Source organism: Neoarius graeffei, chromosome 5, assembly GCF_027579695.1.
Source record: "Neoarius graeffei isolate fNeoGra1 chromosome 5, fNeoGra1.pri, whole genome shotgun sequence".
NCBI lineage: Eukaryota > Metazoa > Chordata > Actinopteri > Siluriformes > Ariidae > Neoarius > Neoarius graeffei.
The window spans coordinates 57,685,014-57,710,948 of record NC_083573.1 but is presented as its reverse complement, the minus strand read 5'-3'; the positions used below and the strand labels follow the sequence as shown (position 1 = coordinate 57,710,948).

At 40.6% G+C, this 25,935-nt stretch overlaps 1 protein-coding gene across 2 annotated transcripts; it reads left to right on the top strand.

Annotated features, from left to right (window-relative positions):
* On the top strand, positions 1 to 25,746 carry LOC132886922 (ATP-dependent zinc metalloprotease YME1L1-like). 2 transcript variants are annotated; one of them, XM_060922143.1, is made up of 18 exons: positions 1 to 140; positions 11,707 to 11,850; positions 16,344 to 16,527; positions 16,692 to 16,793; positions 16,989 to 17,098; positions 17,275 to 17,422; positions 17,673 to 17,756; positions 18,310 to 18,483; positions 18,588 to 18,740; positions 18,878 to 19,010; positions 19,101 to 19,163; positions 20,599 to 20,711; positions 22,121 to 22,276; positions 22,375 to 22,526; positions 22,617 to 22,743; positions 22,822 to 22,895; positions 23,957 to 24,043; positions 24,152 to 25,746. In XM_060922143.1, exons 1-18 carry the CDS (start codon positions 108 to 110, stop codon positions 24,293 to 24,295), a joined length of 2,181 nt encoding a protein of 726 aa, XP_060778126.1. In that variant the 5' UTR covers positions 1 to 107; the 3' UTR covers positions 24,296 to 25,746. The 2 variants fall into 2 exon arrangements, with proteins under 2 accessions (XP_060778126.1, XP_060778125.1); XM_060922142.1 differs by having other exon boundaries at positions 17,673 to 17,780.
* The last annotated feature ends 189 nt before the right edge of the window (positions 25,747 to 25,935 follow it).

The following is a 25,935-nucleotide window of genomic DNA, read 5'->3' as shown; positions in this document are numbered from 1 at the left end:
TCTGAGGGACCTGACTAGCGAGCTCATTTAAAGGGAAAACAAAAGGGCAAAGGATCGAATTTTACATTTTATGTCCCTGAGATCTTATCAGATATTGTTTGTAAACAATGTTCTCTCTAACCACGTCTTTCCAGCCTCAGGTATGATGGGGTTTTTTGTTTGTTTGTTTTGGCTGTTGTAAAATGATTGAATGTATGAGCATGGGTTAGCTAGCTGCTGCTGCGAGTTTTGTTGAGTTGGCTTTAAAAAGTATTTTCGTCTTTAGGTTTTATCTTAAAGCACCTGAAGTAAATGTGACATTGAATCACTGCATTGTCTTTAATAAACAGTTTATCTTTGAGGTCGTTGGTAAAGTTCACCGGGCCCATGGTCTGAGAGAACCAGTCAGCAATTATGCAACGTTGTGCCGGTGTTACACCGGGTTAGCTAAGCTAGCATTCCCGGATAAAGCTATAATGTATTATTTACAGTTATATATGACTACACATAGCCGTCTGTGTCTGCTCATGTTTACATAGCAGGGTTTTTTTCCCCTCCCGCTGGCTTTGTGGAGACATTTAGGCTTTTATTTTATTATTATTATTTATTTTTTTAAGATAAAAAACCCAGCTAGTCATTCTGACAGCGTGCGTTCAGTGTTCCGCCGGTTCGCTCTCAGTGTGGAGCTGCTGTGTGTCCTGAAGCTGCTCTGTCATGGCTGGACTGTGTTTCTCTTATTTTTATTTTTTAACTGAATTTGTTTTCTGACCTATTTTACTCAACAAATTAACGTAATATTAAGGCTATTTTCATACACTGTCTTATACTATTGGTTCTCAGACTTTCTGCTGTTAGTGAACTCTTTAACTGTACAAAAATATTTTGTCTACCCAAGATATATTGTAAAAAATCCAAATAATCAAATAGTAGGGACATTTTATTTAAATGCATATAATGATATTTAGATTTTGGCTTTGTATATGTATTTATTACAGCTTTCCACTCACAAATGGCATTTTATTAAATTTTTACCTTTTGGCATTTATTTATAAGCCTATTTGTGTGGGGGTGGTTTGTTTTTATTTTTGTTTTGTTTTTGTTAAAATAGTAGAGCGGCGGCTACAATTATCGACACCTTAATGATCTTTTGGCCGTTGCAAAAGTAGAAAAGACTTTCAATATGTAAATTGTGCATGAATAATTACTCAAACTGATACTGGGACAAAAAAAAAAAAAGTTGATTACCTAGTGTAACAGATCACGTGACACTGTTCCACAATTATCGACACCTTTGTCAAGAGTTATCGAGACTATTTATTTAAAAATAATAATAATCAGTATGTGGTATTAAGTTAACAAAACATAGTTTTTATTTAAAATTTGTTTTACATAGACTGGGCGGCAGGGTGGTGTAGTGGTTAGCACTGTCACCTCACAGCAAGAAGGTCCGGGTTCGAGCCCCGTGGCCAGCGAGGGCCTTTGTGTGTGGAGTTTGCATGTTCTCCCCGTGTCCGCGTGGGTTTCCTCCGGGTGCTCCGGTTTCCCCCACAGTCCAAAGACATGCAGGTTAGGTTAACTGGTGACTCTAAATTGACCGTAGGTGTGAATGTGAGTGTGAATGGTTGTCTGTGTCTATGTGTCAGCCCTGTGATGACCTGGCGACTTGTCCAGGGTGTACCCCGCCTTTCACCCGTAGTCAGCTGGGATAGGCTCCAGCTCGCCTGCGACCCTGTAGGACAGGATAAGCGGCTATGGATAATGGATGGATGGATAATAATAATCGGTATGTGGTATTAAGTTAACAAAACATAATTTTTATTAAAAATTTGTTTTACATAGACTGGGTGGCATGGTGGTGTAGTGGTTAGCACTGTTGCCTCACAGCAAGAAGGTCCGGGTTTGAGCCCAGCAGCCGACGAGGGCCTTTCTGTGTGGAGTTTGCATGTTCTCCCCGTGTCTCCGTGGGTTTCCTCTGGGTGCTCCGGTTTCCCCCACAGTCCAAAGACATGCAGGTTAGGCTAATTGGTGACTCTAAATTGACCGTAGGTATGAATGTAAGTCACTACGTTTACATGCACATGGAGAGAATCGAATTTCTGCCGTTGCTCGACTGAAATCGAAGTTCAAAATGCCATGTATACACCTTAATTCGGCTGAAATTGAACCGAACTTGATTTCTCGGAATCGAGCTACACGACCTAGTTTATGCGATTTCTGCCGAGCTATTTTGCGCATGTATACCCTATCGAGCTAGTTGTCGAGCTACTTCCGGAAGTGACGAGTGACGAGACCACAAGCGGGAAACACAACAGCCTCGGTCGGCATGACAACGAATCATGACAACGGCATGAATCTTTTCTTTTTGTGGCATTGTTTGCACTGTTAAAATTTAGCTCACTTACTGTATCACCAAATACATCTGTACAGCTGTTGCATAGCTGTGAATTGTGTACATAAACAAGTCATTGTATTTGTGTGTGTGTGTGTGTATATATATATATATATATATATATATATATATATATATATATATATATATATATATTAGTGTATGTGTGTCCAACATCTGAAGAATGTCAATAAAAACAAAACAACTGAACTTTTTGTGTGTTTATTAAGACATAAGTTAAATTGTAAGCAAAAAAAAAAATATTTTTTGTAAGCAAAAAATGGACTTTAGAAAAATATTATTGTGCAAAATAAGTTGTCTTACAAAACATTGGTCTGCGCCGGACAGTTTGTAGCCATAGTCTGTTAGAGCAAGCCGAACAGATTGAACACGGAACCTAGTGTTGCCAGATTGGGGGTTTTAAGTGCATTTTAGCGGATTTGAACATGTTTTGGGCTGGAAAACGTCAGCAGTATCTGGCAACACTATAGCTCTTCTTCATGACGACAACCGGAAGTGTACCAACACGATGGGGCGTGTAGCGCCACGTGTGGCTCGGTTGCACAATGCACCTTGCACAATAGCCCGATTTCACTTGTGCATGTAGGATTGGATTTCTCTGGCACCCCTGCTGGGACCCTTTGCTCGATTACCAACAGCAGCTCGATTTGGACGTGCATGTAAACGTAGTCACTGTGAATGGTTGGTTGTCTCTGTGTTAGCCCTGCGATAACCTGGTGACTTGTCCAGGGTGTACCCCGCTTCTCGCCCATAGTCAGCGGGGATAGGCTCCAGCTTGCCTGTGACCCTGTAGGACAGGATAAGCAGCTACAGATAATGGATGGATGGATGGATGGATGGATGGATTTACATAGACTTTTATATTTCGTACAAAATATCTTTTATGTAAATGTATTGGTGTTGGTGCTTATGTAAATGAGTTTGTAAACAAATGAACTGATAACGTTTAACCTGTCAGAAAATCTTTTTGTTCCACTTTCTACCCACTTTTTCCAAGTATTTTCATAGATCACATTTTGTTAATCATTTGTTGTCGTTTGTATTAATTTCTAGTTTTGTAGTTTATCAATAAATGTCAACAGGCAATTGACACTGTAACCGCATGAAAATCCAGGTCAAAGGTTGCATGTCATTCTGGCCTAATTCTATTTATAGCAATAGGATTCCAAATACTCTAAACATTCCATTCTGTTCTGAATCAGAACAGAATCTGAATCAGAATTTTTTATTTTTTAAAAGTACTTCATCTACTTCAGTAATGTTAGACAAAGATTGATCCATAACAGTTGTAAATGTCACTTAATTCCACAGGGTGTCGATAATGGTGGACACTGGTGAAAGTGATCACTATTATCGACACCTCACGTGACTTCTCAAACGCACATTTAGATACAAAATGTCAACTGCAGGGCTCGACATTAACTTTTAAACCCACTTGCCCCGGGGGGAATTTCCACTTGCTCCCCAATATTATTACTTGCCCCCTATTTTGCAAGTACTGCTTTTTTTTTTTTTTAAATTGGAAAACCATAGTCAAAGGTTTGTGAATTGCAACATAAAATGAAGATCACACATTGAATTGAAGTTTGGTTATTGATTAAGTTTATTATTAAATTTAGTTATTGGTTACTTTTTACTTTTACTTGTAATGGACATTAACAATTTTATCCGAAATTGTTTTTCCTGCCTTAGTCGGTTTATTTCCATTTCACATGCTTGCAGCTGTCACCATCTACAAGAGAAAGGGCAGTTGTGCAGAGTGCGGAAACCCTCGGGGAATATCACTCCTGGCCATAGCTGGCAAAGTCCTTGCCAAGAGTATCTTGAACAGACTGAAAATCATTTCGGAAGAAGTTCTCCCTGAATGCCAATGTGGATTCCGGGCTGGCCGATCCACTGCTGACATGACCTTCACTCTAGGGCAGCTCCAAGAGAAGGCAAGCAGAGCAGCACCAGCCCTTGTATGTTGTCTTTGTTGACTTCACAAAGGCATTTGACACCGTCGACCACACAACCCTCTGGAAGGTCCTTGAAACCTATGGATGCCCTGACAAGCTTGTCAACATCATCAAGCAGTTCCATTATGGAATGAAGACACAAGTCTCAGTCGGCGGTGAACCCAGTGATGCCTTTGTGGTCAACCATGGCATGAAACAAGGGTGTGTACTGGCTCCAACTCTTTTCTCCCTCTACCTCACAGCTGTGCTGGATACTATGAACGAAGGGCTCAACAAGGGCGTGTTCCTCCGCACAAGAACAGATGGCAAACTGTTCAACCTTGCCCGGCTTCGTGCCCACACAAAAACACAGGAGATGTGCATCAGAGAACTGCTCTATGCTGATGGTTCCGCCCTTGTGGCTAGCAGTGCAGTTGATATGCAGCAGATTGTGGATTGTTTCTCCTTTGCAGCTGATATGTTTGGTCTAAAGATCAACATATCCAAGACCGAGCTGCTCTACCAGCCTCCTCCAATGTCCACTGAACTTCCAGAGACGATTACGGTCCATGATGAACCACTGAAGACAACTGAGTCTTTCGTTTACCTGGGCAGCACCGTCACAAACGCCAACTCTGCAGATCTGGAAGTGGAAAGGTGGATTCAGTCCGCCACGAAGGCCTATGGTGCGCTACATAAGAGACTCTGGAGCTGTCATGACATCAGCACGAGAACCAAAGTGAAGGTTTACTCAGCTGCAGTCCTCCCTTGCCTACTCTATTCCATCGAGTGCACCGCTCTTTATCGCAGACACATCAAGACTCTGACAAGACTCCAACTTCTCCATGTATGCTCCATCCTCAACATCAAGTGGCAAGATCGTATCCCAGATGTTGAGGTACTGCACTGTGCACACACAGTCAGTGTTGAAGTCCTAATAATCATCTCACAGCTTCGCTGGGCAGGGCATGTACATCGGATGGCCAACAGCAGGCTGCCAAAAGCTGTGTTCTACTCGGAACTGTGCCAAGGAAAAAGGAGCCATGGAGGACAAAAATTGCATTTCAAAGATGTCTTAAAGTGGCATATGAAGAGAACAGACATTCCGCATGATATCTGGGAGGAAGAGGCACTCCAGAGAGTCAAATGGCGAGGACCGTTGAAGGCCACGCCAGCCGTAGAAGAGCTGCGCCAGCAAGAATATCAGCGTGCACATGACCGACAACACTCAGCAGCTGCTCCAAGCATTTTCCAATGCAACAATTGCCAGTATTACTGCAGATCCCGAGCGGGTCTGATTGCCCACACGAGAGCCTGTTTAAGATAAGCCGCAACTCAAACACAAGACAGTCAACTTCGGTAACGGACAGCCATATATCCATTTCGCATGCAGCTGTTGTAAAGTTCAGTGTGTTTGTGTAGAACTCTCTCTGACTGTAGGTTCATTACTCCATAATGTAGAAATCATAAAATAGAAATCTATAACAAAGTTTGTGTGAAAAAAATAAGGTGCCAAGATTTTTGAACAGTACTGTGTTTGAAAATATTTATATATCTTGTTTGTTTGTTTGTTATTATCCACCTCTAGGTTTAAAAAAAAAAAAAAACCAAAAAAAAAACAGTGCTGCGTCATGACAGACAGGATAATGTTTGAGTTTAAAATTGTTCGGTGTGTAGGTTGTGGGTGTTTTTATACAGACCTGACAACCTGTAACTGAATTAGTACAGTCGGACTGTCATGACACAGCACGTTTTTTTTTTTTTTTAAAAACCTAGAGGTGGATGATATGATATAGGTAGAAGATATAAGATATATAAATATTTTGCACAGGACTGTGTTCCGGGGTGGCACGGTGGTGTAGTGGTTAGCGCTGTCGCCTCACAGCAAGAAGGTCCGGGTTCGAGCCCCGTGGCCGGCGAGGGCCTTTCTGTGTGGAGTTTGCATGTTCTCCCCGTGTCCACGTGGGTTTCCTCCGGGTGCTCCGGTTTCCCCCACAGTCCAAAGACATGCAGGTTAGGTTAACTGGTGACTCTAAATTGACCGTAGGTGTGAATGTGAGTGTGAATGGTTGTCTGTGTCTATTGCCGCTTTTCCACTACCAATGCGGCTGAGTTGGGCTGAGCCGTGCCGTGCTGAGTTGGGCTGAGTCGAGCTGAGCGGGGCTGTTGGAGTTGCATTTCGACTACAACCGCGCTGAACCGTGCTGGCTGGAAGTGGGTGGACACATTGGGTGGAGTTAGCGAAAGTGGGTGGACATCACGTGATGTCGTTAGGCAGCACAAACAGTGACATCAGTGAGCTTTTAAGCGGTAGTCTCACGACCCGGATACCGTAAATCCTCTAATACTGGCCTGTATTCCATTACTGGCCGGGACTCTAATATTGGCCGGTCTCGCTGTCGGAGGAGGTAAATAATGGCCGGACTCTAATACAGGCCGGGGCTATAACCAACGATGTTTCTGAGATCATAGTGGCCTTACACAATCGTTCCGATCTGAAAGACAATTGTGATCAGTGGCGCCGCCAGGCGTATGGCCGTACGCACTAGGCGTACCTTGGGGAGAGAGATTTTTTTTTTTTATTATAATTGTTACCTGAATGCTTTGGCAATGCAACATAATTTGAGAGAGAGAGAGAGAGAGAGAGAGACGTGTGTGTGCCGGCGCATTTGTGTGCTTCAGGAGTGGGCGGGGTGTGCGTGACCAAGAAAGCTCATTGGTCAATGCAGATATACTTTTCTTGCACCACTGAGATTCTCTCCAGTTTTGAGAAACGGAGACAGACAATCGTCAGTAGTCAGAGCTTGTGCGAGAATTTATTGAGAAGCGAGTCAAAAATGAGTAAACGAACCCTGAAACAAATGAGCTTGTTTCAGACTTTTACGAAAAAGTCCAAAAGCAGTGATCCAGGGGTGTCATCTGCTTGCCAGTCCTCTCCAGTATCAGCTAGTAACACGGCACCGGCAGCTTCCACTCCTCCGCAACCGAGCAGCAGCACGCTGCAGCTGGATGCGAGCTCAGTTCCTTTGAGGGAATTGCCTTCATCTACCTCTGAGTTTGAAACTAGCCATACATCCAGTGAATTTCATATAAGAACACCTACATCTCCCCATGTCCCTTACGATCAGAAGTAGATGGTTGCTCCACCTTGCTGACAAATGAGCCATCAGATAGCTTTACTAATGAGCCACGAGTCAGCCCGCTATCACTGACATCAGATTTATCACACATAGGGAAACTTCAACCAGATGCCTTAAAATGTGCACCGGACTCTGTAAAGCTCGATGTCCTACAGAACCGCTTCAAACCAGACAGAGGGTGGGTGGCTCCTTCTACTCTGATTTTCGGTAAACTCAGAAAAATACCCGAGGAGTTTTTCAGCGAGTCTCTGTACCCCACGTTGCGCTACAGTGTGTGTCAGAGTCGTGCGTGCGGTAGTGCTGAGCAAGTTCACTAGATTCTAATCGAGGCTATAAAGAGTTTATTGTTTATTGTCGTGTGTAGTTCACATATGTTGTTCAAATATCAGCCTGTGTTCATGGAAGGCTATTGTTCAATTTCAAGTTAAAGTTCTATCGTTGTTTTGTGTATAAGCCTATAGATCGACTCTTCATAGAAACTGCAGCACGCAAGCGTTTTTTTTTTTTTTTGGAGTGGGGGGGGATTACACCGCTAGTGCGTACCTTACAGTTCAACCCTGCAGGCGCCCCTGATTGTGATTACCGGTAGGTCTGGTGGTAACCAGGCAACCAAGCATCAACCTATTTTATAGGTTCAAATAGACACAAAATCTCGTTTTTATTCATTCCACTGGTAGTCTGTTTTGCTCAAATAGAAATAGAGGCCTGCCTCTAATTCTGGCCTCCTTCCAATAATGGCCTGGACCAAGATGCACTTGAGTGAAATAAAGGCCCCGGCCTATATTAGAGGATTTACGGTAGTAAACAATATACATGGAGGACATGGAGTCGTTAGTGTTGCTGGTCTTGGTGCTGTGGCTTGTTGTCACCGACAACGCCAACAGATACTGGCAAGAGTGTATAGATGAGGCGAGGCGCATAAGGCTTCAGAAATTCTCGTAATTCGTAATTCTTCTTCTGGGTTTACGGTGTTTACAGATCCCAGCGTGCTCGCGGGGCGTGTGTGGGCATGTGAGGACACTCCTCCTCACCAATCAGTGCACAGGGGAGTGTCTCCTCATGCCCCTAGCCCCACTCGGCTCGGTTTGGCTCGCTTCAGCCCTATTCCAAAACCATGCGAGTTTTGGGTGCTAAGCAGGGCTGAAGCGAGCTGAGTCGTGCTGCTCTGAGGTAGTCGAAACGTGAGCCGTGTCGGGCTGAAGCGAGCTGAAGTGAGCTGAAAAAGGGTAGTGGAAAAGGGCCATATGTGTTAGCCCTGTGATGACCTGGCGACTTGTCCAGGGTGTACCCCGCCTTTCGCCCGTAGTCAGCTGGGATAGGCTCCAGCTTGCCTGCGACCTTGTAGAACAGGATAAAATGGCTACAGATGATGAGATGAGATGAGGACTGTGTTCCTCTGATAACAGAAACAAAGATCCAGCTCTCTCTGCTTCTAATCTGTTTCGTTCTTTCAGGATTTATTGCGCATGCCATTCCTTGTTGAGTTTTTGTTGTTTTGTTTTTTTTATGCCCGAGTTGTTTGAAACCAATCTGGGTTTTCTGTGTCGAATAAGGAAGCGGCTTCACCTTTAAGAAAATCAAACACTTTCATGAAGGCGCTAACTTGAATGCGAGCAGAAAAAAATAAAATGAGATTCTTAAGCAAATTCTTTCATTCTCACTTCTGACTTTTCTGTTTTTGTAAAATACATTTTAAATACAATCATGAATTTCTCTGGAGTTTTCAGGCTGAGCTCCTCTCCTCGTATTCTTTAACCACTCATTTCCGCGTTCTTGAAGCATTTGCTTCTATTTAACATTTTTCTTGATAGTAGGGAGACGGTAATGCTTTTTATCTATTTCTCTGTTTGAACAAGCAAAAACGGTGCAAAAATTAACCATATTGAAGACAGATTAAGCCTTGCTTGCATGACAGATGGTGTCTGTTTGACCCCAGCTGTAATTATCACGTGACGTCATGCACAAGGGGTCTATAAACAGTAGGCATACCATACTACAACAGCAGGAGTATATAAAATAACTTGCAGACCAGTAAATGAAACAGAGACTAAGAAAACAGCCAAGACATAATGGCGGATACGCAGTGAGGGACGCTTTTAGGAACTGAAATAAAAGATCAAAAAGCCAAATTTTTCGTGCTAGTTCGTAATATATGCCCATTCCAACTTGCTCAGTTGGGCATGTCGGGGACATATCCCACTTGCCCGAATGCATGTGTCACTTGCCCCGGGCAGTCGGACAGTCCTTAATGTCGAGCCCTCTACTGTCAAATGAAAGAATAAGAAACAAAGTAGGTTTTGACAAGGAGATTATGAAATATTCGTGAATTTGATGAGTAAAAACATGTCCATGATCTTTTCACCATGCTTACCTGCAATAATCATGTTCAGGTTTTCCTCAAATTACTGATTGTGCTTAAAAATTCCATCTCAAGTAAGGGGGGGGGGTCTTACGGTTGATTAATTAACCAATAATAACTGTTGTAACTGAAACTCACCTTTTTGTAAAATTTTGGTTTTTATTGGTAAATCTGAAAAGGTGTCGATAATTATGGACTGTCGATAATGCTTCGGTTCCGCTATGATGTGTGCGGAGTATTCAACAGGTGGCGCGCGCGTCACTGGGTCGTTCAACAATGTCAACAACGGTGGACGCCGCACAGCCCAAACCAACAAAAGTAAAGTGTGTTATTCAGGGTTTATTGTGGTTTGTTTTAAGTTTAATAACATCTTGTAAATTTTAAAGATACGGAGCCATCAGGTAATGTTTTTCATGATGAAAATAGTCTGTTAAATTGTAAATTTGTCAATTTGATCATTCTTGTCACTGTGAGTGTAACCTCGAAGTGCCACACCCCTGGACTCCTTGACATTAGTTGATTAGAGTGATATTTGCAGGAAATGGACACGGCCACTTATATCATTTCTGTTCGCATTGGTGTTTGAACATATACTTATTGAAGAGGCTCATAATTTACATTCCCAACTCAAAACATCCTCAAAACATTGAAAGTTTTCAAGGAATATGAGGGATATTATTATTGGGTAGGTTTTTGGAATTGGGCTATGAACCAGAGTGTTATGCTGGTATTTAGACATCAACTTCTCAAATATTTGGGGATTGACAATTTGAAGTGTTTGAAAACTCATGAGGACTCGTGCATTACCGAATGCTGTGATTGTTTCAACTAATTGAACTTGCATGTCCATGCATTCTCTCTACATTCTCCATAACCTCAGGCAATCTCGAGGGATTCCCCCATTTGTAGTGTATACAAATATACTTTGATGGTCCGTAATCGGTGAAAAACACGTGCAGACCCTGTTTTAAGCTTATATCAACCAGTATTGGTTATGTATCAATGATGGGTTATGAAAGATTGTAACGCCCCACTTAAGAACTTATTTGGTTGTTTGACACACATTGACTGTTTAACATATCCTGCAAATATCACTCTAGCATGTTTAACATGCATTGCCCCCAATCAACCGATATCTGAGTAGATCTATAGATTTTGGAGCTTAACATACAAGTATAATTAGATCAAAATTCCACATGATATATCTATATTATTATTCCCCATCATTATATATTTGTTTTTCCCCATCATCAGTGATCACTAAAGTACCTTCCAGGCAATGCTTCTTGTAAAAAAAAAAATTATTAATTCTATCTTATTTCAGCGAAACTTATACAAACCACAGTGAGTATATGATCCGATAATGGCAATCGTTTGCAAAAGATACATAAAATGCAGCGAAAACTTGTCAAAATATTGTTTTGGCTGGGAACGACCCAGAAGTGGAGGACTGATCACAGCGCCACCTGCTGAATACAGCTAAAATGTTGGGATAGCGGAATCGAAGCATTGTAGACGCCACTCTAATGATATTTAGATTTTGGCTTTGTATATGTATTTGTTAGGGCTTTCCACTCACAGACGGCATTTTATTAAAATTTTACCTTATTTATAAGCCTGCTTGTGTGAGGTTTTTTTTTTGTTGTTGTTAAAATATTAATATTTGACTTAAACCCATTCAAGTGACCAGTTAAACACAACTGTAAGACCTAAATAAGTAATGTGATATCTTTGATAATGAGGACTTGTGATTTTACTACTGGAATAAAGTTATGACATGGCAGACCTCCTGGCTGTGCTTCAAGAACCACACGCTTGCACAGATCAAGTGTAGTCTGAATGACTGGACATTTTCTGTTTTATTTCCATTTTATCCTTCAGGTAACTGTGCTCCTGAGCCAGATTATCAACGCTGTGCACTCACTCAAAGTGTCAGCCAGCTCCACGGCCACGGCTGCGGTTCAGAGTCTACACAGAGCGCTTTCAGCTGATCAGCACATGCTGCCCCAAACCTCTGACACACTGGTACACATCATTATACACACCCTCTCACACTATACACTCCACATGATTCTCATACCTAATTGAGTATCAGTCATTGCACACTGCAAAGAATAATAGCAATATGGAAAAATGCGACTGTAACTGTACAAGCCAGGTGTGTATCTGTTTCCAGGTTCTTGTTTTTATAGAAGACAAAGTTAAAGGAATCAAAGATCACCGCTCATCTGTGGCGAGGTGCAGGATTAAGTGAAAATTTTGAGTAAATAGAATACAAATCCGCACACTTGAAGTCTGTGCAATGATTTCTTTCCTGAGGGCCCGTTTACACGAGGACGCTGTCGGGTAAAAACGACTAAATATTTTATCAGAAGTGCCTTTCGTTTACACGGGGACGGTGTTTCCGAGGCTGAAAAACGGATAAAATTGAAAACGCCTTCCAAAGTGGATAAGTTAAAAACGGCCCCCGTTGCATATCCGTCTAAACTACACAATACGCGAAACTCTGCTCGGATCTGCTCACGTCGGGTACGCGTTTACGTCATACATATGTCATATACTGCACATGCCAGCCCGGGAAGTAAGAAAGTAAGTAAAAAAGTAAGAGCATGTCTGATTACATCGATCCAACGGACCTTCAAGCTGCTCTGTGTTTTAATGCAGTAGATGTGTTTTCCTGCTCACCCGCCCGGCTGGAGTGCCTCAGTTTGGTGTCGCCAAGTTACACGCACGCGCGCGCCGCCTATTCAAGCCGCTCGTGAAACCATAAACCCGAGACTGAAAACAAAACTAGCAGCCGAACGGATTTATTTTGCTGAGATGGACACTGCCTTTTCTCTTCTTCACCGAAACAAGAGTGAGTGTTACTTAATAAAGGCAGATTAAAAGAATTTCGGTTTGCTCCTGCTCCTCCCTCGAGCACTACAGTACCTCAGCCGGACCAGTGTTCTGTAAAGTTATCCTAGCAAGTTCTCATACAGACCGTTTTATTATTTAAAACAAGTCATTACAAATTATTTGACTCGGCCAAAGACTCGACCAATACGCACAAAACATAAAAATCGGCAAATGCGTGAAATTCTCACCGATTTTCTATCAGCCCAGCTGATCGGTGGGACAAAACTACTGTTAAATTTTCCTACCCTCCTGGATTTTGCGCATGTGTAGTAGGCTTGGTAGGATAACTTGACAGAACAGCGGCGCAGATGTGCAGATCAGACAAGACGGAAGATGTTGCGCATGCGTGCAGACATAGCGGAGACATTTATGCGTCACCGTATAGACGCAGATTTCCTCCTTGAAAACGGTCGTGTAGACGCGGAAAAAAGTGAGAACGAAACCGGACTTTTGCATTTTTGTTTTATACCGTCCCCGTGTAAAGTGGGCCTGAGATAGCAAGCTTTCGGTCGCTAGACCTTCATCAGGCAGAGTGCATAGTCCAACAAACAGGGCTGAGTTAATACATCTTAATTAGGAGCACCTGTAGTCAGTGCTGCAGCCACTCTGTCAGTAGAGCATCATGGGAAATGTAGTAAAAATAGTCATGAAACATAAAGAAAAAAGAACAAGTCCATGCTGTGTACACATCAGGCTCCCGCCATCATAAAACAAAGCATAAACAGTTCAACATTCAATAAACAATTCAGAATTAAATAAATACACTCATGTCAAAATCCTCGTTTAGACCTGATGGTTGTAGTGCTTCTAATGTGTATATATCCAAAAGAGTTCCCGTTGGCATAACTTCTTGTCAATGTCACCCCCTCTGTGTAAGGTGACTTGTTCTATACCTCTAAATCTGAGTGAGGAAACAGGATGTGACTGATCATTAAAATGACAGGCAACGGGATAGTTTACATCTTTCCTCCTAATAGAACTCTTATGTTCACTAATTCTTTGTTTCAGAGGGCGGATGGTTTTACCTATGTAAATTTTATCACATGGACATGTTATTAACATGTGCAGATCCGAAGAGTTTTTTTTTTTTTGGGGGGGGGGTGTTTGCTCTCTGGTAATCCACTCTGGTAGTACTGATAGACCCGAGTACTGTGCAGACCATACAACGTTTGGTTCCCCCTGGTGGATATATGGAACCATTGACAGCAGAGATAGTAAGATTGACAGTGTAGCTGCTGGCTGCTATTATAATATTCAACAGCGTTCCGTTACAAACTGCTAGCTGCTACACTGTCAGTGGATGGAACCGATGGCTGGGCAATCTGGTTGCTAAGGAACGTGACTCCCAGGCTTTTCCTCAGATCGGTGTGTTCATTTATCAACTTGCTGAATTTCATCTACTAGTGTGTATTTCTTTGGAGCCTCGGTGACTGGGAGTAAACGATCAGCGTTGAACTGGAAGTCATTTACTCGTCTACAATCAAGCGTAAGTGTTAAAATAATTGTGCATATATATATATTAACTTTGTCTCTCGTAACCTAGCCTCCTTCATCTAACCATATTAGCCATGACCCTATCCTTGGGGTAAAAAACGCCTGAAAAACGTAATGTTATTTGAGGAGTTGCATGATGACTGTATATGTTCTCAACGTAGTGTCTACATGGGTTAATGACTATTGTTTTTTGTTCCTAGATAATATTTAAGTGCCATAATACCGTTCTATACGTGCAAGAATTGGTCTTATTAAAGCTTGTGGCTGTCTGGCTTAGTTAAAATGCTAACCGTTAGCACCCGACTAGCTGCTATTTTAGAACATTGAGTGATCAAATGGTAATGTGTAACCCATGTGTGTGTTATGAGTTCGTGGTGCATACATCCAAGGCACTACACAAACTTCAGGAAGTGGCAAAGAAAAGGAAGAAAAAGGAGTAAGGATGGACTGACTTTGGGGTGGGGAACTGAAGATGGATTGGGAACTGAATTAATAAATAATAGTAATTAATAAATGTTCTGTTTTGTTGAAACTGTTGTCTGACTGATATTTTGTGTGTGTGGGTGGTGGTGGGGGTCCGCGTCGCCGCGCTACCTCACTCCTTTTTTTTTTTTTTTTTTTTTTGACCATGGTTGTGTTTGCATCCCTGATGTTAACATATAGATAATATTCTTTGTGTTACATGTATTCAAGTGTGCGGATTTGTATTCTATTTACTCATAGAAGACAAAGTTAAAATTTAACATCTGCAGTTCACCTGTTATAACATGGGGAAGCTGCTAGAATGCTGTTTTAAAGTGCATATCCTGGACCAAATTCGTTTTTTTTTTTTTTTATATGAAAGTATGTCCCTTTATACACTCATCCAGAAGGGTAATTTTGCACAAGGCCGTCTGTCTACAGCAGAAAAAAATAAAATAACAAAACGCGTCTGGAAAAATCCCAAGGGAGCCTGGAGCCAGATTCGTGACGTTACCTGCGGAAGCGCGAGCTTGCACGGTTTCAGTGCACAGCCTGTGTAGACCAAGTTTAGCAGCTAGCAATTTTGCATTGAAATATGGAATTGTCACCTGAGCGCAATGTGGGAAACGATGAGTACTAATCCCATCAAGACTGGTGTTGCTACACCCTCCTACAATACATCTGTTAACCATTTTAATAATTACGTGATAATGTTGAAGAAATTTGCAGAAAACCACCAGGTTGTTTTCTCATAAACAAACCAGCGCTGACGTAGGATTCAAAGGGAGGCGTCCCGCACGTGACGTCATGAAAGTCAATGTTTGCCGGGAAATCCAAATGCCAAGTTTTTTCAGAGGTGGACCAATTCGCCTCAAATGGCTTGATTTCAACTGAATTTTTTTTGGTATCGTGCAAGGTAAAGAAATTGCACAAAATGCAAAATGTGACAGATATTTGACCAAAGTTTAATATAAAATAGGAGAATTACATTGATGTAACTCCTGAATTTACCCGTGATATGCACTTTAAACAGGCAAGAGTAGAGCGAGGCAATTCAGCGCTCGTCTTTTAGGTTAGGAATCCTTGCAGGTTTGTTTATGCATTTTTATATGTCGCTTTTAAATGTAAAAAGGTGAGCTATAGTCTTTTTGTAATGTGGACCAACAATGACTGTGGTGTGTCTAAGTGTTATTTAAAGCCATTGTCAACTTAATTTCATAATTAACTTCTTACTTTAGCAATAGCTTATGTGGAAGATTTAACACCCAACTGCAAAAGATTTTTTTTTTCTTTTCTCATTTGTGAAATTTCTCACTTTTTCTGGTTGATTCAGATTTAGCACGACTATATCTGGTTGAGGTAATTGATTTTATTTTTTTTGTTACAAGGACAATAATAATTTGCTTTCACAATATGAGGAATCTGCCAACCACGTTTGCTATTCACTGTTTCAAACAAAACCGTGAAGCACAAGCGTAGTCTTCACATTTACAGAGATAAACTTGTAATAATTATATTAAGCTCTTTATTGATGAACACCGCTGTTTCCTTAGAAATTTCCTGTTCCCTACCCTGGGAACATTTCTTCTGGCATGTTTATACCCAAGCATTTGCATATTTGTGCAATATTTTGGTGATCCTGGTTGTCAATGACTATCCTGCAGCTTAAGCAAATCCATAAAGACCTGGGGATCTCAGAGCTGAGGCTAAGTGGAGCCAATGAGCTGTTAAACAGACTGCTGCCCATACCAGCTCCCAAAGAGAGCTCAGACCTTAGGGTTTGCCTTCGACCTTCAAGATGGAAAACGTCACACATCTCGACAGATTCTTTCTTTCACAACAAACATGGTAAGAGGTTCTGCAATCCACAGTGTTCTTCAGATATGGCTTTGGTTTAACAGTTTTAGTGGAAAAACATGTTAGAGTGACAGCCATTTGTTCATGATGTGCTGGATTGTTTATTGTATAATTTCACAAGAAAATAATTATTTTTTTACTCTTTGCTTTACCAGGTTTCTCCCACAGAATGCCTGGACTCTTTGGCTGTCCGATATTCCATAGACAAAATTCCCATCCCCTTCGTGTTGTTTGCTCAGATCTTCAGCACTTGCAAGGTAATGCAGAGAACTTAAATCTATTCATAAAGCTTTCAACCATAGTGTCCAGTGAAAGAGAATCTCCTTGCTGTGATTTAACACAATGAGCTATTTGTGCTCAGTACATTGTTTTCATTGTACTCTATGCATTTTTTTTTTATCAACAGTGCAGTTGTGTATATGTTTTGTGTGTGTGTGTTTTCTTTTTTAAAGTGTGGGTCCAAAGCCGAGGTTTTAAGACTCTGAGGTCTAAGACCAGGCGTCTTCAGTCCAGCTATGAGAGTCCAGCAGAATCAGAAACCTATACCCCACTATTTATGAAGGTTAGGAAGCGATCTTCGGAATCTTGAGGTGTACAATTAAGCAATATCGCATGAGCAAGAGTGCAGTTATGCTGAATTGTTAAATGATTTGTCATAATTGTTTTGCGATAGTCTGAGTGTCTGTTTTCTTGTATATACCCATAGTTATTTCTTTCTACGTTCCTCCGGCTTTGCAGGGTCTCCTCATGAGGGATAAAGCTGATGCTGAGAGCCTTGACCAGTTAATGAAACAGAGGAATCTTCCAGAGAATCAGCAAGATGCCTTTAAGACTGGTTTTACAGAGGGCTTCATGAAATCTCAAGCCCTAATGCAGAAGACACAAGGCATGACACTTTAAATAATGTTTGGGACACCGATACATAGTGATTATTTATAAAGTTTTGCTTATGCTTTAAATACTTACCTCAGTGCTTACTTCCATCAGTAATGTGCATTTATCATGACTAGCCTTAACAAGATCTTTTCACTGTTAACATATGTAACTACACAGGAATTTTTATGTGCCATGTATAGGAGAAGTACGTGTGTGAAAAATTGGTTGTGTGTCATAAGAGATACTATTGTTTTTGGCAGATTCACTTAAGAGGACTCGTCTGATTTTGCTTGTCCTCTTACTTATTGGCATCTACGGTTTGTCGAGAACCCCGTTTCTCTCGGGTAAAGGCTCGTTTTCTGATACTGGTTTGTTTCCCATCTTACTTATTATTGATGTTTGCATGCATGGCACAAAATCTGTTTTCTAACAGTGACTAGTGCTCAAAGTGTGGAGTGCATGTTCAGGTTTGGTCTATACAAAGTTGATCGCAAAGCTAACCTATCTCAAATTGATATAACTTGAGCATGAGTGTTGTACTGAAAATGTCTAGTATTTACAGTGCACATATAAATGTTTTAATAGATGTGCACAAAATCTGTAAATGAGAGACACCACATTGCCAAGTTTTTACAACTATGTAGTCACTAATTAATTGACAGTTAGCTGTATTATACCAATCTGTGCTGTCTCTATAAATTAACATAACTGTCACAGTTTATCATGTTGCCTCCTTCCACTAATTATTTCTGAAGTCATTTTTATGAATTTGGTCAACACTGTAGCCCAATGTGTTTTAAAAAAGAAAAGACATAATTACTAAAGTTTGTTAATTATGTTTCATCACTGTTTCTTTGCAAGCTTTACTTTTCCTCATTGTGTTTTGTCCATTAACAGTCCGATTCCGTACTTCATCTGGCCTGGATGCTGCACTGGATCCAATCCAAATGAAGAACGTCACTTTTGAGCATGTGAAAGGTGTGGAGGAGGCAAAGAGTGAGCTTCAAGACATTGTTGAGTTCTTGAAAAATCCTCAGAAATTTACTGCACTTGGTGGAAAGCTACCCAAAGGTATCGAGCTAGAATCTGAAGGGGGGGGGGGGGGGGAAACCTTGTCAATAAAATGAATGCATTGTGCTTTAAAGGTTTTGACCAAGTGAACACTATTTTTGCAGGTGTCCTCCTGGTCGGTCCGCCTGGTACTGGAAAGACTCTGCTTGCCAGAGCTGTGGCAGGGGAAGCAGATGTTCCATTCTACTATGCATCAGGGTCTGAGTTTGATGAGATGTTTGTGGGTGTTGGAGCAAGTCGCATCAGGAACCTATTCAGTGAGTATGAAGTGCTTTTAGGATGGTACAGCCCTGCCTCTGTTTCATACATAGCTCTATGAAGGTTATTGTTCTACAAGGTAAAGTCTTGTTCATCCAGTGAAACACAGTAAGATTTTGTTTTCATTTCCCTGCAGAAGAGGCAAAAGCTAATGCACCTTGTGTGATCTTTATTGATGAGTTGGACAGTGTGGGTGGAAAGCGGATAGAGTCACCCATGCATCCATATTCACGTCAGACCATTAACCAGCTCCTTGCAGAAATGGATGGGTTAGTAGTTTGTGCTGTTTTCAAAGTAATTGCAGAAATAAACAGGGGTTCTTATTCTAATCCTTTTTATTATTTCTTGTATAATTTCAGGTTTAAACCAAACGAAGGGGTTATTGTTATTGGTGCAACAAATTTTGCAGAAGCTTTGGATAAGTAAGTGCACTGTTTGGAAAACAGGTTTAAATCATATATATATATATATATATATATATATATATATATATATATATATATATATATATATATATATTTTAAACGCTGAGGTAAGCATACATACCCCTGAAGAATGAAAGGTTCTTGCACAAGAATGGACAAGTATGGGATTTCAGAAACATTTTGGGTATGAATGGTCTGTTATCAAACTAGGACACGGGACACGAAGGTTCTAAATGCATCATCACTAATGGTGCGTTCATGTGCTATGGGAATTATGGTAAATACCAAACGCCGACATGGAAAGCACACATGAACGCCCCTTCTTGTGGTATTTTCCACTGGGCAACTCGTAGAAAATTTTGATACAGTTGCTGAGATGAGATGAACTTTAACCTTTTCAGCATGGCGGCGAGCGGTACAAGACTAGCTTATGAACCAAGAAAGAAGTGGTTTTCACCTACGGAAAGCTGACTCTCACCTTTTAAACGAGTCATGTTATGTATATTATATTATTATAATATGTATATTATAGCCGAATACAAAATATTCTGTGGCTGTCCAAAGAACGCCAACAATGATCTAGATACTGGCTACTCTCATTGTGGCTACAGCCAAATTTCCAAAAACTGCGTGGCATTCAATGTGTTAAGAAAATCTCTACTTGTCATGATCAGGAAATATTCAGCATTATTTACCTTTTGACTTTTGATAACTCGTATTCCTGCTGCAGCTGATGAACAAGGCAATCTATAATTGTTTTAGCCAAATAACAGGCCTGATTCTGAATCTGGTCCACCATCTTTAATTTGTCAACAACAACAAAAGCATGTGAACACAACACATTGGTAAATACCACTTCCCAACTGGAAAATATCATCTTCCCATAGCACATGAACGCAGCATAAACACCCCAATACATGTCCCATTTTAATATATATTTTTTTTCCCTTTGTATCCCCCATTGGCCGAAAGGCCTGAAGGGGGATTATGTCATGGCGATGTCTGTCTGTTCGTCCGTCCATTCCAGGAAAGGATACTCGCCTTCTGAAATGAACTCCTCTCGCAATTTTTGGAGGAATTTCACGAAACTTGGCGGAAAGCTTTATTATAGGACAGTAATACGCATATTGCAGTTTCGTTTGCAGTATATTGTAGCGGGGGATAGTGTGCTCTCAGTGCACTCTTGTCATGATTATATTTAATGGTGAAAAGAGGAAACTGAACAAAATCTGTCTGTAAAATGTTTCATTTTCTTTAAGAGGAAACGGCAAGAACCTAGTGTGTTTTATTAAAGTGTGTTTAAATGAAGCCCTCCCACTCCATTAACCAAGGAAAAGTGTAATGAAAGTGTAGTACAACCTATTTAGACTTTTTTTTTTTAAGTGCCTTGACTTGCTTTCTTGTGTCTGTGTGTGTCCTTGTGTGTATTTAGTGCTCTTGTGAGACCTGGGAGGTTTGACATGCAAGTCACAGTTCCCAGACCTGATGTAAAAGGACGCACTGAGATCCTCAACTGGTACTTGAAGAAAATCAAAGTGGACCCTGGTGAGAAAATATTGTAATATTATTTGTATCTGAGGGGAAAAATACAAATGTATATAATATTTTTTACAACTCCAATTACAAAAAAGTTGAGATGCTGTGTAAAACTTGAATAGAAGCATAATGCAATAATTTGCAAATCCTTTTTGACCTATATTCAGTTGAATACAATACAAAGATGAGATATAAATCCATTCTGAATTTGATGCCTGCAACGCGTTCCAAAAAAGTTGAGACAATGGCAACAAAAGAACAGGAAGGTTGTGGAATGATTTAAAACACCGGTTTTGGAACATTCTACTGGTAAACGGGTTAATTGGTTGCTAATTGGAAAAATGCAGTCTTTCACAAGCAAGGATGGAGCGAGGTTCACCACTTTGTGGAAAAACTGCGTGGGCAAATAGTCTAACCGTTTCAGAACATTTCTCAACATACAATTGCTAGTAATTTAGGGATTTCACCATTGACAATCCATAATATCATCAAAACGTTCAGAGAATCCAGAGAAATCTTTGCGTGTAAGGGGCAAGGCCAAAAACCAACATTGAACACCCCTTGACCTTCGATCCTGCAGGTGGCACTGCATTAAAAACCGACATGATTGTGTAAAGGACGTTACTACATAAGCTCAGGAACACTCTGGAACCCCGTTGTTGGTAAACACAGTTCATCACTGCATCTACCATGCAAAGCGACAGCCATACATCAACATTGTCCAGAAACGCTGCTGAATTCTCTGGGCCTGAGCTCATCTGAGCACTGATGCAAAGTGGAAAAGTGCATTGTGGTCTGATGTCCACATTTTGAATTGTTTTTGGAAATCATGGATGTTGTGTCTTCTGCACTAAAGAGGAAAAGGACCATCCAGATTGTTACCAACGCAAAGTTCAAAAGCCCACCTGTGATGGTATAGGGGTGTGTTAGTACCCACGGTTTTCCCCCTTATTCCAGCAAGACAATGCCAAACCACATTCTACACGTTTTACAACAGTGTGGCTTCGTAGTAAAGGAGTGCAGGTGCTCAACTGGCCTACCTGCCTCCCATTGAAAATGTGTGGCGCATTATGAAGCATAAAATATGACAACAGAGACCCTGGACTATTGAGCAAATGAATTTGTATATCAAACAAGAATGGGGAAATTCCCAAACACTTACTGAGTGTTGTTAAACGAAAAGGTGATGTACCACAGTGGTAAACAAGCTGCTGTCCCAACTTTTTTGGAACATGGTCCTAGCATCAAATTCAGAATGAGTTGAACATTAAATATCTTGTATTGTATTCAGTTGAATATAAGTCAAAAAGCATTTGCAAATCATTGCATTCTGTTTTTATTTACGTTTTGCACAACGCCCCAACTTTTTTGGAATCAGGGTTGTAATAAATTTCCCCCCCCTTCTCCTATATTTCTAGATGTGGATGCAGAAATTATTGCTAGGGGAACAGTGGGGTTCTCTGGAGCAGAGCTGGAAAATTTGGTGAATCAGGCTGCGCTAAAGGCTGCTGTAGATGGAAAGGAGATGGTGACGTTAAAGGAACTGGAGTTTGCTAAAGATAAGATCCTCATGGGTGAGGCTTCACACTCTGCCCGCATGGGAGAGGAATTATAAATGGAGGACCTGAATCCGAAAGAAAGCCAACAACTAATTTCTGACATTTCTCACCAGGCCCAGAGCGTAGGAGTGTGGAGATTGACAAGAAAAACAAGACAATCACTGCATATCATGAATCTGGGCACGCTATTGTGGCATATTATACTAAAGATGCCATGCCCATAAATAAAGCTACCATTATGCCACGAGGACCCACCCTCGGTCATGTAATTATCGCTAAGATAACAGTTTTTGTTGTTGTCAAATAAGACTTTCAGAAGAATACTGTATTTATGTATTTGTATGTTCGTGCTCAGGTGTCTATGCTCCCAGAAAACGATCGGTGGAGTGAGACTCGTGCTCAGCTGTTGGCTCAGATGGATGTCAGTATGGGCGGCCGGGTGGCAGAGGAGCTCATCTTCGGGGGTGAAAACATCACTACGGGTGAGTATCTGTACCGATAGCAGGTTTGTTTCTTATGTTTAGTTCGGTCACTCCTAATGTATTGTTCATTCTTTACAGGAGCATCAAGTGATTTCGATGGAGCCACGAAGATTGCAAACATGATGGTTACACGCTTTGGAATGAGTGACAAGGTCTGATTACTGATTAAATGCGTGATAGTTTCATGACTGGCCTGCATATTTGTGAATTCTTGGTTTTATGACTCATTTCGTGGAATGTGCTTAATGTTTATGATGCAAAACTTTGTCAATTTTCAGTTGTTTAGAGAGATTCAGCTAATCTAATGGGTAGCTAGTAGACTTTAAATTCCATTAGGGCTTTTTAAACAATTGGTTGTTCATTTTCACTGAAAGCAAAGGGAGAAAATTCATAAGAAGCTTTTCTATGATCCCCATACTTTAGAACTTCATCTAAGCTGTCATTTGCTGTCTTTTTTTATTAACCTATAGCCCTTTCAGGAAAATGTAATGCTATACTATGAAAGTGTATATTTGGAATGTTAGGGCTGATTTACATATGTGTGAGTGTATCTGCAAACAGGTCAGGTCTTTGTGTGCCCTCACTCACATTGGGGTCAGCCTTCATACTTAATGTGAGCATGTACACTAGGGGGCAGTACTGCGTTAATTACACCAGAATTAAAGGGACAGCAAAGGGGGAATTTGTATTTCACTGATCTACTTGCTTGTTGGGAGATCAAGTCCCTAGCACATAGAAGACTTGGATTTGATTTTTATTATTATGCGTTTATTTAACATTTGGACTTGATGTATTTGGAACAATATTACTCTAAAACCTTTGTTAAACCTAGAGAAAGAAATGTCCATGTTTCCTGGTACGCAACAGGACACTCTTTTCCTACAACCAGTCAGCATTCACCTAAAAGCCAGTTGATGCACAGCACCGTAGACACATGCAATACACATTTTTAACTCCCTAGAGTAAAGCAAGCCAGAGCATCAAAGCATGTCTACACACCACGTTTACCAATAAACCCTCGCTGTGGCCCAATGTGCACTTCAGTTAACACAGAAGTATAAATCAGGCCTTACTTAACTAATTCTAGGAAGTGGGCTACATTAGTGATATTTAACTTGTGTTGGGTGCAGATTTGTTGCCAGTTTTTCCACCTGTGTTTCATTGTATAACAGCATAATCAGTCTGAATCTGCTGTTTTCTCTGCCTTGTCTAGCTGGGGGTCATGACCTACTCTGACCTGTCCAAACATAGCCCAGAAACGCAAGCTGCTGTTGACCAGGAAGTCAGAATACTGCTACAGGTACCTTTCAGTCTCATGGTCACTCAGTGAAGCATGCTCATGGTCTTGAAGAGTACACATGCTGATGCAAATACTCTCCATGTTCTGTTCTTGTACTTTTGTCTTCAGGATTCATACGAGCGTGCCAAGAAACTCCTCAAGACATACAGCAAGGAGCACAAAAAACTGGCAGATGCTCTGCTCACCTATGAGACTCTGGATGCAAAAGAAATTCAGATGGTTCTAGAAGGCAAATCTCTAGACCCTAGATGATATTGTTCTCAAGAATGTCAAAAAGAGCTGAAGACATTCATTTAAACAGAGGTCATGGAATGAGGAAGGACATTTTTAATATAATTTCAGTTCTTCCACAATCAGTTAGCAGAAACAGATATAAATATGTTTCTACTTAATTTTCAGTGCTCTAATGTTCTGTAATTGGAAGGCCAAACCAATTTCAAAAACACCTTCATGGAGGGCCATTTCTAATTTCACTTGGACTATTTCTGATTTACCAAACCAACTTTTTTTATAAAACAACTTCTTTGTAGCTTGTATGTATGTACCAGTGCAGTTTATTATGTATTTCCACTTTTGCACAACAGCTGCTCTTCTGACAAATGAAAAGTATCAGTCAATAGACATTTTTCACCATCCTGTGTGTGCAGGAAGGCATGATTACCCCTTCCACCTTGTACACTTTTCATTTTCTCTTATAAGTCCAGTAAAATGGAGTGAAAATAAGGGGGCAAGTTTTGCCCTCGGGAATCAAGCCATGAATGACGCAATTGAGGATTTTGCATTCCACAGAAACGGACCTCTATATTGCAATAGAACCATTAAACATGCCAGATCTTATTGATCTAATCTAACAATATCACATGGCTATACTATGATAGCCTGTTAATGGAAGCAAAGTACATTGCTGTGTTTTTTTTTTTTAAACACTTTATTTTAACCATAGTCTTTATAGATGAACTCAAGCTGCAACTTGAAAATATTTCACATAACTGTAAAATTTGCTTTGCAAAGGAATTGTGACCTCAGTTGTAGTGTACTTCAAGTTATCCTTGAATCTGGATGCATACCAGCTGAATATTTTATGCATCTTTTTGAACAAGCAAATAAACCTTTGATGCAGTCTTGGAATTAAATGTTTAATTTTACTCATCACTCACTCACTCACTCATTTCATTAAATATGAACCACAAATGTAACATCAGAACATCAGTATTACTTCAATAACAGGTGAAAGATCTAAGTATTATTTTCTTTAAGGAGCAACTTCCAGCTCTGAAACATTTTTGGAAAATAAAGAAACCAATACTTGTTCTACTTTCCATGAAGAAGGAATTTACAGACGTTTTCCTGTAAGAAAGTAAAGGCTGAAGTGAAGAACATGAAATAAGTTGCAGGATTAATTACCAGAAATTTTCTTGTCTTTTATGTTAGCTGGTAGGTTATTTAGTTGTATGAACAAATCTGATTTTACTTGGTGACTTATTTATTTGTCTAATACTGGTTTGAAATGGTGCTGATGGAAGTCATCTGTATTTGCCTGATTAACTGCAGCCAGTTTTGTGGCCTTTAAAGGGGCTGTGATGGAAATCCTGTATATAAGAGTCTATGTAATGTATGTCTGTCTGCTCTGTGAATTATTCCTCACTGAGAATTAAAAATGAGCAATGATGAATAACTAATAAAGTGTGCTGGAAATGGACAAACTGGGAAGTGTGAGATTGTGTTTTCTAACCGAGAAGGTAAATGAACCATATTCGAGCAAGATTTAAAATGCTAAAGAAATAACTAATAGATGCCCTGTAATGGTCAGAATTGTAGTGATTTTGCATAATTGTTAGAGCTTTAATAAAAAGAAATAATCCGAGGTATCTCCTTACCTCATAATAATAAGG